The sequence below is a fragment of the Rhinichthys klamathensis genome, unplaced genomic scaffold (genome assembly GCF_029890125.1).
Source record: "Rhinichthys klamathensis goyatoka isolate OS25496 unplaced genomic scaffold, OSU_Roscu_1.1 h1tg000320l_1, whole genome shotgun sequence".
NCBI classification, from domain to species: domain Eukaryota; kingdom Metazoa; phylum Chordata; class Actinopteri; order Cypriniformes; family Leuciscidae; genus Rhinichthys; species Rhinichthys klamathensis.
The window spans coordinates 303,282-316,917 of record NW_026606836.1 but is presented as its reverse complement, the minus strand read 5'-3'; the positions used below and the strand labels follow the sequence as shown (position 1 = coordinate 316,917).

The following is a 13,636-nucleotide window of genomic DNA, read 5'->3' as shown; positions in this document are numbered from 1 at the left end:
TGTCTGTTTATTTGTTAGTCTAGCCACGGTGTTAAATAAGAACCTTGGATTATTTTGGTTATTTTCTATTAGTTTGCGGAGGTGCTCAGCCCTGGCTGTTTTTAGAGCCTTTTTATAACGTGACATACTGTCTTTCCACGCGATTCTAAAGACCTCTAAATTTGCCTATATTGTGTATAGGCTTGTGTTATTGTAAAGCTAAAGGCGTAAAAAAAAAACATTGTAAAGCACCATAAAGTTTTCGCACTATATTCCAACACTTCTAAAGTCATTCAATAGCATAATGTGAGGTAAAAATTAATATTTAAGTTAAAGTTAATGGAAACTCATCTCTCCTCAGTCATTCTCCATTCAGCATTCAAACAGCGCGTCGCGTTCGGTTACGACAGTAACACTACGACACTCCCTTCAAGATCAATGTTCCCATTATTATTCTTTATTTGTAGATAAAGGTCTATGGTTTGCACTTTGCATAAAATGACTTTATCTTGCTGGAGTTTATAGCGCTTTCTAAATCATATTCCTTTCTCCCGGGTGTCTGTTAGATTACAGCACTGGACTAGAGAGCGCTGTGAATTGTTCTTCATGCACACTGTAACTGAAATTTAAAACTGTTAAAAGAAAAGGCTCAATAAACTGTTGCATAGATATAATACATTAAGCATAGATAGATATAATCTCTTCGCTTTGTGCTTTGAACTTTTCAATGCGAAGCGCAGCGCACTGTGACTTCGCGTTGCTTCAAGTGCATCATTCTGCGCACGCGATGCGCATAATTGCTTTGCCACTCTTTAGGCCAATTTATACTTCTGCGTCGAGTGTACGCCGTAGTGTACGGCGTGGGCTACGCACGTAGGCGACGCCGTCATGAGCATTTATACTTCTGCGTTTAGGTCTGCGTTGCTCTGCAGTACAGCGCCGAAACGCTAGTTGGCGGCGGAGGGTTTTAATGTTCCACTGTGTTTAGATTCCTCGCGGCAAGAAGAAGAAGATTCCTCGCGGCTGTTTTGAGTTTAGGTTACTACAAGCAATGGCGACTGAAAGAGAGCAGATCATGTTGGAGTTGGAGCTTATCGAGGTGGAAAAGGTAAATTTTTAGTTTTTTTTTAACAGTTTCGCTGTACTTAGAATTTAAAAATGGCGGGCGGTGCAGAAGAACACGCCGGAAATGCATAGGAGGAAACGCGATGCTACCAAGCCGACCAATCACAGATCTTGCGGTCCGCGTCGTCGCGACGTGTAGTTACATTTTTGAGGAGGTGCGCGTCAGGTTACGGCGAAGGGTACGGCGTATGGTACGCGTCTGTGCGTATGCTACGCCGTACCTACTGCGCGCACCCGACGCAGAAGTATAAATTGGCCTTTATTGGAGACATTTTTTTATTATAATACTTAGGGGAGGTTCAAACACCTGGGGCAAGGGGGCGTGGCCAATTGGAATATCACTCATGGGCCACGCCCCCTGGGGAAATGGGCCTTCCACCACGGCTGGAAAAAATCCTAGAGGAAACACTGCAGCACCTTGTTGAATCAATGCCACGTAGAATTAAGGCAGTTCTGAAAGCGAAAGGGGGTCAAACACAGTATTATTATGGTGTTCCTAATAATCCTTTAGGTGAGTGTATATTACTGATATTGTTACAATACAAAGCAGGTTGAAAAATGTAAATAACTTCTGACCATTACATCAGAGCAGCTCATGATGTTTCTGGTGTTTAAATGGGACTGATACCGGCTTCATCTGCGTGGAGGAAATTGCAAAAGGAAACAATCTCAGGGGTCATTAGTCCACTAAACATGCAGAGCAATATGCTAGGTATAAGGGTAAGATGAGTCGCTCTGTCCATGCATCAGTAATGCTATAACCGCACCAATTAATGTGTATAGTTAGTATTCACGGTTACACACAATTTGGCTAGTGGGTAATTTGAGTTCGAGACCCCGGCTTCAAGCCATTTCAGAGCAACTACGTGAATACTGAGGTACTGAATATCAAGATGTCATTTGTTTAACCATATTGCTCACTCCTAATGTCAGTATCTTTTTCTACACCTGTTTTCCCAGTGGCTGCTAACCTTCAGAAGATTGTAGAAGACCCTGTTACCTATAAAGTGTTGACCTTTAAGCTGGTGAGTATTCACATGCTAAATGTCACAGAGAATGTTGCGGGATTCCAATGTGGGATGTCAGGGCTGGAAAAGTAATGGAAATTAATTTCATATTTTCATTAAATCATTTTCTAGTTACACTAGTTTTAATTAATTCTCTTGAAATTGTTCTTCGTAGGTGAAGTCCTTATGAAATGAGTTTTTTTTACCCAGTTATGAACGATTGGAGCTTTGCAGAGAATGCAGTCTGTTTTTATACAATGCAGTTTATTTACTTTCGGCAAATTCATTGTGCATTGAATATGTAACAGCATACGTCCCTCAGGTCCAACACAACCATTCATTTATTATTTGCTGAAATCACGTCTTTGACAGCGTGTAATGAATTTTCATTACATAATTCCTTATTGAACACATGACAAATCTGAGAGAATATTAGGAGAGTGTTTAATGATGCCTTTTAATGCGCACAAAAAAATGACAGAACTGTGCTATTCTGGCAGATACATGAATACCCAAATTAAAATGTCACTGAGTGTTACTGTTAAATGCATACAGATGAAGAAGGGAGCGCATTAGACCCCGGCCCCAGCGGCAGGATCCTGTGGGAGTATCTGCTCATATTTCCCCCGGACTTTTATATTTCAGTCTCTGTGGAGGATTAGAGACAGATAGTGGTGATAGACGGCGCTTTAATCCACTTTTAAGTGGATACCGTTATATTGGATACGATGCCGTTTTGCACCATTCACATGAATCTTCTGGTGAGATCGTATCCCAATAGATAGGTTTCATGTAATGTGAGGTCCTCCATGGTGGTATTAAAGATGTAGTTCATCTTAAGATAGAAGTTTTGTCAATGCTTACTTGCCATTATGTCGTTCCAAACCCTCATTTTTTTCTTTGGAACACGTATGAAGAACATTTGAAGAATGTACAAACAACACAGAGTTCATAGTGCCTGCTAAACATGGACAATAGAAGCAAATATTTATATCACAATATTTGAACAAACTGAATATGACGTACATTACAATATTATTATTTTACAAATAAACATCATAATAATGCTAAAACAGTATTATGATGTCTACCTATGATGTTTTGCGGGGGGGGAAACGATTTTGAAATTGTAAAGTTACGAAATAAAGTTGTATTGCTTTGAGAATAATCTCCAAATAGGCCTTTTATGAGAATAGTCATGACATTTCAAGAATAAAGCTGTGACATTACAAGATTAATAAAGAAATATTTTGATGTTTACTTTATTTCATATTACTCCATGATATGATATCAGTTTTTTTGTGGAAAATTGGGAAAAAAAGCAAAACAAATATAAAGTATTTTTAAGCAAATTTAAAATTTAAATAAAAATATTATATATATTAATATTTAATATCTATATAAATATATAATTTATTTATATGTGTGTATATATATATATATATATATATATATATTTTTTTTTTTTTTTTTTTACAGTCATGAACAATACTTTTATTTTAAAACTTGCCATTATTTTATGGCATTTTTACATTTTATTTAGCATGATATCGCCAACTCTAGTGGCTTCCAGGCTGCAAAAAGGGCATACATTTAATATGTCTTTATTTTTGTTTTAATTTTGTAAGGTTCCATGTTTCAATTGAATGCCAGTGCAAACGAGATTTGTAAGCTAGCTGTTGTTGTATGGAAAAGAGCGGGTTTGGAACAACATGATGGTGAGTAAATAACGACAGAATCTCAGATGAACTTCTCCTTTAACCGCAGGAAACGCTAGCACTAAGAGCAGGTCCCGGTGGACTGGCCAATGCGGCGCGACGCCTGTGTTTAATCACTCCTTTAGATGGAGCCGAGAGTTGGCGGTAAACAACATCTGCGCGTTAGCAGCCTTTTGCAGAGCGCTATCTCTACAGCATCTGCCAGCTCTTACCCTTAACTTCACCCTCCAACCCTCCACAAAACTCCCACAATGCATTTCTCACTCGCACCTGGTGTGTTTAGAAAATCACATTAGGACGTGTGGAGTTTTATTGTTTAATTTGAGCTTGAGCGTCCCATGAGAGAACTCCATATCACATGATTAGAAAACTACTCCACATTAAAGCTGAGAAATCTGCTGGTGAAACAGGATTGTAGACGGCACTGCATGTGTGTGTGTGTGTGTGTGTGGGGAATATCTCAGGCAGCCTGGTCCTTCGATCTCATTTACTAATGTCACCCCTGACTACACTGTGTAGAACTCAGACAATTATGCTGCTTGGGTATTGAACCGTGAAGAAGAATTATGTTGTGCGCACACATGCAGGCTCTGTGGCGTGTGCATGTACATGAGCTGCAATAGAGAACGCTGAAGATACATCGACCAATCAGCATTTAGAACCGGAACTATCTGTTTCATAATGAGTGTTTTTTTAATCTACAAAACGATGTATATGTATTTTAGGGCTGTCAAGCGATTACAATTTTTAATGTAATTAATTACACGATGTGGCGATTGATTAATCGAATTAATCGCAAATCAAATCTGGCTGAGAAATTGCCCCCAAAAAGATAATGTAAAATCATTAGTGTTAAATGAGAAAAGCATTAAAAAGCTATAGAAAAGGTAGGTTTTCTTTTTTGATTCAACATAGAATTTATTGCACATAAACTTTTATATATTCAGATCATTTTTAACATCCCCGCTACACGTGTGAAATTGTTTTGAACCATTATGATGTTGAAAAATGGCAACTGGTGAAATTCAGCCATGTAATTCAAAATGAAGTGTTTGAGTCTGATTCTGAGTCCGAAGAAAGCAAACTACACCTCAAATACCAACAATACTCCAGTCTGCGACCGAGTGGTAATTAATCATCTTTATTTATATTTATATAAAGTGCTGTGCTGGGCAACGTTTAATCGCGATTAATCACATCCAAAATAAAAGTTTGTGTTTACATAATATATGTGCGTTTACTGTGTATAATTATTTTGTATACATAAATACACACATATGCATGTATATATATTTAAGAAATATTTGCATATACACTACCGTTCAAAAGTTTGGGGTCAGTGAGAATTTTATTTTTATTTTTTGGAGGAAAGAAATCAATACTTTTATTTATCAAGGACAGTAAAGACATTTATAATGTTACAAACGATTCTATTTCAAACAAATGCTGTTCTTTTGAACTTCCTATTCATCAAAGAATCCTAAAAAAAAAAAAAAAAACTGTACAACTGACAGACCAACAACTGTTTCAACATTGATAATAATAATAAATGTTTCTTGAGCATCAAATCCTCATATTATACTGATTTGTGAAGGATCATTTGACACTGAAGACACTGACACTGGTGATGCTGAAAATTCAGCTTTGATCACAGGAATAAATTACACTTTACTATATATTCACACAGAAAACATTCTTTTAAAAGTATTTAAAATCGTACCGACCCCAAACTTTTGAACGGTAGTGTACATATATATATATACACTACCGTTCAAAAGTTTGGGGTCGGTACGATTTTAAATACTTTTAAAAGAATTATCTTCTGCTAACCATGGCTGTGCTTATTTGATTAAAAATACAACAAAAATCAGTTATAGTATTAAATATTATTCCAGTGTAAATCAGCTGTTTTCTGTGTGAATATATAGTAAAGTGTAATTTATTCCTGTGATCAAAGCTGAATTTTCAGCATCACCAGTGTCAGTGTCTTCAGTGTCAAATGATCCTTCACAAATCAGTATAATATGAGGATTTGATGCTCAAGAAACATTTATTATTATTATCAATGTTGAAACAGTTGTTAGTCTGTCAGTTGTACAGTTTTTTTTTTTTTTTTTAGGATTCTTTGATGAATAGGAAGTTCAAAAGAACAGCATTTGTTTGAAATAGAATCTTTTGTAACATTATAAATGTCTTTACTGTCCTTGATAAATAAAAGTATTGATTTCTTTCCTCCAAAAAATAAAAATAAAATTCTCACTGACCCCAAACTTTTGAACGGTAGTGTATATATTTATACATAATTTATATTATATATATAAATATGAATATTTTATAAATAAATTAAAACAAATCTTGAATATATACATGCATGTGTGTGTATAAAAAAAAAAATATATATATATATATATATAATAATTTTACACAGCACACACACACATATTATGTAAACACAAACTTTTATTTTGGATGCGATTAATCGCGATTAATCGTTGCCCAGCACTATTTATTTATTATTTGTTTGTGAGGTAGTATTGTTTTTTATTACATTATATTAGTATTAGTATTATATTACTTTCAGTAAAGTGGGAACACAACAAACGATCTGTAACAGACAAAGCAAGAGTGACATGTTGTAAAAACACTCACACTTGTGTGTTGCGACACTGTCTGATACAATAAAGCCACTGCATCATCTTATACTTTCAGTCTCTCTGTAAAGCCTGCGTCAGACTGTGGTTGTGTTCGAAAACACCCCCTATAACCTAATTCACTATTCCCTACATCACTCCACTAATATAGTTCACTTGAAGGAAGTGAATTCAGACACTGAGTGCGCTGGAAAGGCTGTCTTGAACTCTGTCATGGAAACTAGCATGTATAATTAAACAATTAAATAATCAACTAAAAATTAATTTCAATCTGTATGATATTACACTGTAGCCACTTTGGACCAGTGGTTTGGAAAATGTATGGATGGATGATTCAGCTGCGGGCGCAAACTTCCAGTCAGATGCGGGAATTCATTCGATGCGCGACTCTCACAGTGCATTATGGGTATTCTCTAGCCGCTGAGAGCATAGATATCCATAATAAAGGCTAGATGTCTCGTCCGCGCTGCTGGCCAAATGGAGGTCGACGTCCGCACCTGGCGGCCATCTTGCCACAGGCAGCTCGCTCACTCGTAACATTGTGTTTTAATGGTGCATGTACTTTTTAAATAACCATAACTTGCTCAATTTTCTACCGATTTTCAAACGGTTTGGTTTGTTATAAACGTCAGAGATGTAGTTATGACACTGCATACTTATGAATAATACTGTAAGTGTATAAATAAATAATCATTCAGAATTATAGCCACGTTAATAACGTTTGTAAGAAACCAAACCGTTTGTAAATCCGTCAAGATTTCGACGAGATAAGAGTATTTGTGTTCGTGCTGATCACTCATCTCACATCAGGCACCACAGAGCCCGCCAGAAAGCTTGCCTGTGACAAGATGGCCGCCGGTGATGACGATAGAGACTCCGCCGTAAGACATCTAGCCTTTATTATGGATATCTATGGTTGAGAGTACATCGGTTGTACGCGTTATTGTGGTGCATTGTGGGATTGAATGAGTTCACTCGATATCGTCCACTATGGTTTCAGACACCACTTTAAATGGCTGTTCCCTCAAATAGTGCCCTATTTAAAGGTATTGGGGGCGATTTGAGGCACAGCCTGTGTCTTGTTTAAAATCGAATCTGCAGTAAAATGAAGTGAACAAACAGTGTTTTACTGACACGATCTGGAACTTCGTTAAAAATAAAGGTCCTCCACGCTTTCCTAATGTTTGGACAATGCAAAGACTTTATCCACAACTTAGCACTTCAAAATGTCTTCAAAGTCTCTATCGTTTTTGTTGCTAGAGTAATCCTGTATTTACTACTACATGACATGCGCAAATCAGTGGGCGGGGCTAAAGAGGCAATGATGTAGAAGTAGGCGTTCATCATCTTCTGCAGAGGCGGATCATGTGACAAAATCCGAAACGAGACGTTTTCCGAGCTTGGTTTTAATAATAGCTGTATAATGACCTCTTATTTGTCAAAAGATCAGGGAAAATGTCATTTCTCAATTCATGACCCCTTTAAGCTTATTAATATTTCCACACATCACCTTTAATATATCAGCGTCTACATTATGTGTCCATCAGAGGGTTTTCTGCATGCGTAAGCGCCCAAACACATGCGCACACACACACACACAGAGAGCGATATAAGAAACACTTCCTTCTTCACTGAGTAATTCATAATGCTTCACCCAGGAGAAATGTTATGATGAGTTACGTCAGAGAGGAGTTTTATGGGCAGACCTTTCATTTAGCAGGAGCGTGAACCCAGGCCGTATTTCACCGCAGTGTTTTTAGAGAGAGCAGACGCTCACTAACACACACACACACCCCTCTCTAAGATCAGTCGTCTGACCCTGAGCTCCTCCAGAGAGTACAGACAGCAGAGAGCGAGCGATCGATTTCCTCCACACACTCGGGCTGTGTGTTACCTGTGATAAGATACTCTGCTCTCTCCTCCGTGATTAGACACTTGTCAGAAGATTACAATTTCATTACTTTCCTCATTTGCTTTTTTTATGCCTTTCATCCCTTAACCTCCCTTTTGAAGTCTATTAGAGATTAGTTGTTGGAAATCAAGTCAAAATGTATGCAATTAGTAACCATTAGGGAGGGGAATGATCCAGATTCAGTGCAATTTAAACACTATTTTTGTTGCATAATGTTGATTACCAAGTATGGGTTGGTTATTTATTTATTTATTTAAGCAAGTAAATGTGGTCCAGTGCTCCTAAGGGTTTAAAAGCACAAATGAGAAGCTGCTATTGCTGTTAAAGCACCTGCATGAATTATTTAAACCCATTTCTTATGAGCTGTAAAGTTGTCTAAACACAGTGCTTTCTGAGGTGAGACTGCTGATGTACTGTAAGTCCTGTTGAGTTTGCATCATGTAAACAGTCTTTTTCTGTTATCCTTCCTCGTATTGTGCTAAAGTTTCCCTGGTTTACTAGCATTGCAGAATGTGCGGTTGACCTAGTGAGATGCATTGCTGTCCCTCATATATGACTGATTTGAGTTAGCAATCAGCATGTTCATAACGAATGCTGTATTAGGCATAAAACTGCTTTGCACACAATTGCATACAATTCCCTTTTATATTTTTTTATTTATTTATTTAATTTGTCTTTTTATCAGTACTTTTGATTATTATTAAATGCTGTACATGAATATTAACAAATTTAACTAAGTTATATTAATATAAATAAGTATAATAATTAATTTAAAATTGGACATCAGAGAGCTAGTCTCCTGCCAGTATGTATAATATTTTATAAAGTCTGTAAGTACTTTATTACATTTATTATGTTATTCTAATGTATCTAATAGTCAAATAATTACCTGTTGCATATATATATATATATATATATATATATATACACACACACACACAATGTGGCGGTAATGAGGTAATAAATTGGCTATTAGTAAAAAAAAAAAAATATATATATATATATATATATATAATATTATGTGGCGTAATGTAGAATGCCACCGGTAATAATTTGACTACGTAAAAAATTATAATGAAAAAATATATTAATTTTGGCACTCTACATTGTGCCACATTATATTATTATATATTTATTTATTTTTAAAAATGTTTTACTAGTAGTCAAATTATTATCTGTGGCACTCTACATTGCACCACATATTTATTGTATTATTTTAGATTTTGTATTATTTTATTAGTCAAATTATTACCTGTTGCATATATATATATATATGCAACAGGTAATAATTTGACTAATAAAATAATACAAAATCTAAAATAATACAATAAATATATATATATATATACACACACACACACAATGTGGCGGTAATGAGGTAATAAATTGACTATTAGTAAAAAAAAAAAAAAAAAAAAAAACATATATATATATATATATATATAATATTATGTGGCGTAATGTAGAATGCCACCGGTAATAATTTGACTGTAAGTAAAAAATAATAATGAAAAAATATAATAATTGTGGCACTCTACATTGTGCCACATTATATTAATATATTAAAAAATTTTTACCAGTAGTCAAATTATTATCTGTGGCACTCTACATTGCACCACATATTTATTGTATTATTTTATTAGTCAAATTATTAGCTGTGGTTGTCTTCATTATGTCACATTATATTGATCATATTATTATTTTTCTTTTACAAAGAGTCAAAATATTGTCTGCTGTAATCTACAATATTCGACATTATATTTATTTTATTATTATTATTATTGTATTTTATATTATTTACCAATAGTCAAATTATTGTCTGTGGAAATCCACATTATGAGCTGACAAAAGCTCAACACATTGAACCCAGAACATTCCTTTAAATAATGCTTCAGAAATCACAAAGGCGGTGATTTGTTTCAGCTGCATTAACGCGTGTGTGTGTGTGTGTGTGTGTGTCCAGGCGTCTGGTTGTGACAGCACAGAGATCCCAGATGAGGTGAAGTTGATTGGCTTTGCCCAGCTGAGCATCACCTGATAGCATCTCATTCCCACAGCAGAGGGAGTTTGTGGGACGAGACTGAACGCTGCAGGAGACGACGGGACGGGGTTCACTACCACACACCGCTGCAAACTCACACTTCCTGTTCCTGTTCCTCCCCATTCACCTGCCCTCGCCCTCGAATGTTTGCACTCGTTCAATCAAACGCAGCGCTCTTATTCAAACACACGTCCTCTTTCCCTTTCAGCAAAACATTCCAGCACCCATTTCCCAGAGTTCAAAGCAGGAGCCCATCATCTCAGGAGGCAATGGCTAGTAAAACAAAAAAGAACGTTTTTATTTTTATTATTATGATTGTTTTTGTGTTACCTCTGCCTTCAGCAGAGCTCTTACCGTATTATTATTATTATTAATAATAATTAATTTTTTTTATTTTACGTCCTCTTGTTTTTATGTGGAAGAGTAGCTTATCTGATGCGTAGATTGTAGACCACAAAACTGAAGTGGAGACGTCTCCCTCTGAATGTAAAAAGCACATTTTCATTCTGACTCTTATTTTAGCACATTTTAACTGTATTGTACATAGAGACCTTCTGATGTCCAATGAAAAATAAGGGAATATTGCATTTTTTGCTTTCTTTTTCCAGAGGACTGAACCGAACGCTGCCATGTGCAAACGTGCTGCTTCATTTTTTCGGGACAGTGTTGATGCTTCAATGCTAGAGGTGCCTTGTTTTTTGTTTTTTTGTTTTTTTTTAAATCCGTGCCTAAGAGATGTAGGTGACATGCTTGAAGCTGTTCTACTGACACTGAACATGAAGGACGCTGATTCTTCGATAGTATTTTCACTGGTCGGTGGCTCGCGTTGAAGTTAACAGCTGATGCACTTTGATTTCACCTTTGGCGCTTTGACTCGACGCAACTATCCAGATTTAACCTGTTAAAGCTTTGTCGTGTGACAAACAAGGTCATCGCTACCACTACACACACTTAATCCTGATGTGTTGTATTTACAAAAAGACCGTCGATGGTCATGCGTCATTTTTACAGCACTAGAATGTGTTTGTTTTTGAACCCAGAATGCATCTGTCTATCAGCAAACGTGAAGTATTTTGTAAAGGAAACCAAATGTCTACTACTGAATGACAGAAAAGCCATCTGTGTGTCCAAAACGAGTATAGTAGCTTGAATTAAATTATTTTGTTCTCAGCCCAAATGTAAATAATGTTAACTAAATACTTTTATTATTATTATTATGAAGTTGATTTGTGTTTTCTATATACCATGCGTGTACTCACCTTAACTATTCAGCCCATGTTCCCTTTCTGTAATCAGCAAAGAATATAAACTTTCTGCGAAGGTACAACAAATAAAAAAAAGAAAGAATTGCTACTATTAAACCGGAGCATGGCTGTGTTTTGGAAGAAAAAGGGTCCTAACCGTATAATGTGATTATGATATTATCTTTTGCCTGCCTCTGTGTGTTTTTTTAATACTGTAATTGCTATAATTTACCGCCGGCAAACCCCCAGAAAGAGATTTCATTACAGTGTTTAAGTATCTAATCGTCTCCTCATGAAATGGTAAAAAACCATCAGATTTATGTTGAGCGTTTATGTGAGTACTTGAACTAGTTAGGGCTGGGTCAAATATCTGAAAGAGAAATGGGTGATGATTTTAGTATGCTTTTTATGTTTTATATTGGTCCACACTATAATAATATTTATTATATTATTATTTTATCTTATTTTTTTAGGAATAGTAACATTATTGCTTGTGGTAAATTAAAATATAATTTTATTTATTATTTTATTATATTAAATTTTTTTGCCTGTCATAATCTACATTATATATCTGATTTTTTTTTAAATGAATAATATAACTTAACTGGATTTTAAAGCTGCAGTCTGTAGTTTTTCCTCTTTGTCGCCATCTCTGTTCAAAATCTGCAATTGCAGTCATTCGCGGAATTATCAACTTTACGTGAGTTGTACCTCGGCACGGCACAGCCCGGATGAACACAATGTTTTGAGGAGAATGTGAGGCTGTTAGTCACCGCGCCGGTGTGGATACTGGCATTCAGAATCACAGATTATACTTTTTGTAAGTATGACCAACAAATGAATTTTCACCCTAAAATGTCATCTGAACAAGTAACATTGTTCTTCTGACCAACTAAGGGAAAAAAACATTGCAGTAAATCGCGCTGATTAAATTTAACGATCGTTTATCATATCACGTCAAACCGTGCAAATTATACTTTGTTCTCAAATTGTTAATGTTAACAACATTAGCATTGCGCGACTACATTTAAAGCCCTTCCGATATTATCCTTGTTTTCGCATGGGCCGGTTGCAGTCTCTTTTTCCAAACTCTCAGTTCAAAGTCTTTTGCATTTTACAGCGGGTGAATCTCTAGTTGTCACTGGTGATTGTCGTTTGAACCTTTTTGGATCCGCCATCAAATTAATAAGTTTAATTATATCAAGTGCTGTGAGAAAAGGCTATAAATCTCCACCTCCAACATCCTCACACGCAATATAGCTTATACTAGCCGAGACTCTTCTTTATGTGTACAGATGTGACGTAATGACGCAAAGACAAGCTCGAATCTCCCACAGAAATCCACCAGTACCACTGGAATTAATAACATTATTACAAGCTTACCGCTTTGAATCGAGCTACGGCAAGCAGAGAGTTTTGAACACTGGCTAGTCATATACTTGCTCAAACTATTAATTTGGATAATTTTTAACCCAAAAAAGTTACAGACTGCAGCTTTAATTGATTTGTTCTTTGGTTGCTTAAAATCACTCTTTTTAAACTATTGCAGAGTAAATGCATCAGATATATTTTCAGTCATGGTAATACATTGAAATACAATTTAAAGTATTTAAAACAATCGAGAAAATGGAGTGAGATTATTTTATTACCTTCCATCATGCTGTGGAAGGTGTCCAAATGATGTCACTTCCTGGGTACACAACTTATCACAAGAAATGACTGTGAAATGTGTGTATATATATATATATATATATATATACACTATAATTGTGACTTTACATATATAAATAGCAGTTATGTCAGTGATGTGTGATTTTAATTGTTGGATCATCCCTCAAAGGTCAAAGGCGCCATTTCAAAGTAATGGGACACCAAAGTGTTCCACTATTCAAGGTAAGTGCCATTTTTGACACGATATACACTGATTGCCTTTAATCCCACCCTGACAACAGCCTTCCT

The 13,636-nt window shown here is 35.8% G+C and overlaps 1 protein-coding gene and 1 long non-coding RNA gene across 5 annotated transcripts in view; both read left to right on the top strand.

Moving 5' to 3' along the window:
• The window catches only part of stk39 (serine threonine kinase 39), a 151,727-nt gene extending 141,097 nt beyond the window's left edge, over positions 1–10,630 (top strand). For all 4 annotated transcript variants that reach the window (XM_056271450.1, XM_056271448.1, XM_056271449.1 and 1 more), the window contains 2 exons: positions 2,065–2,129; positions 10,356–10,630. In XM_056271450.1, coding sequence (XP_056127425.1) covers positions 2,065–2,129; positions 10,356–10,430 — 140 coding nt within the window. In that variant the 3' untranslated portion in view covers positions 10,431–10,630. The remainder of the gene's footprint in view (positions 1–2,064; positions 2,130–10,355) is intronic.
• A 185-nt stretch (positions 10,631–10,815) lies between these two features.
• On the top strand, positions 10,816–11,794 carry LOC130105459 (uncharacterized). The gene is made up of 2 exons (XR_008809606.1): positions 10,816–10,919; positions 11,042–11,794. It is a non-coding gene; the product is annotated as an uncharacterized LOC130105459 (long non-coding RNA).
• The last annotated feature ends 1,842 nt before the right edge of the window (positions 11,795–13,636 follow it).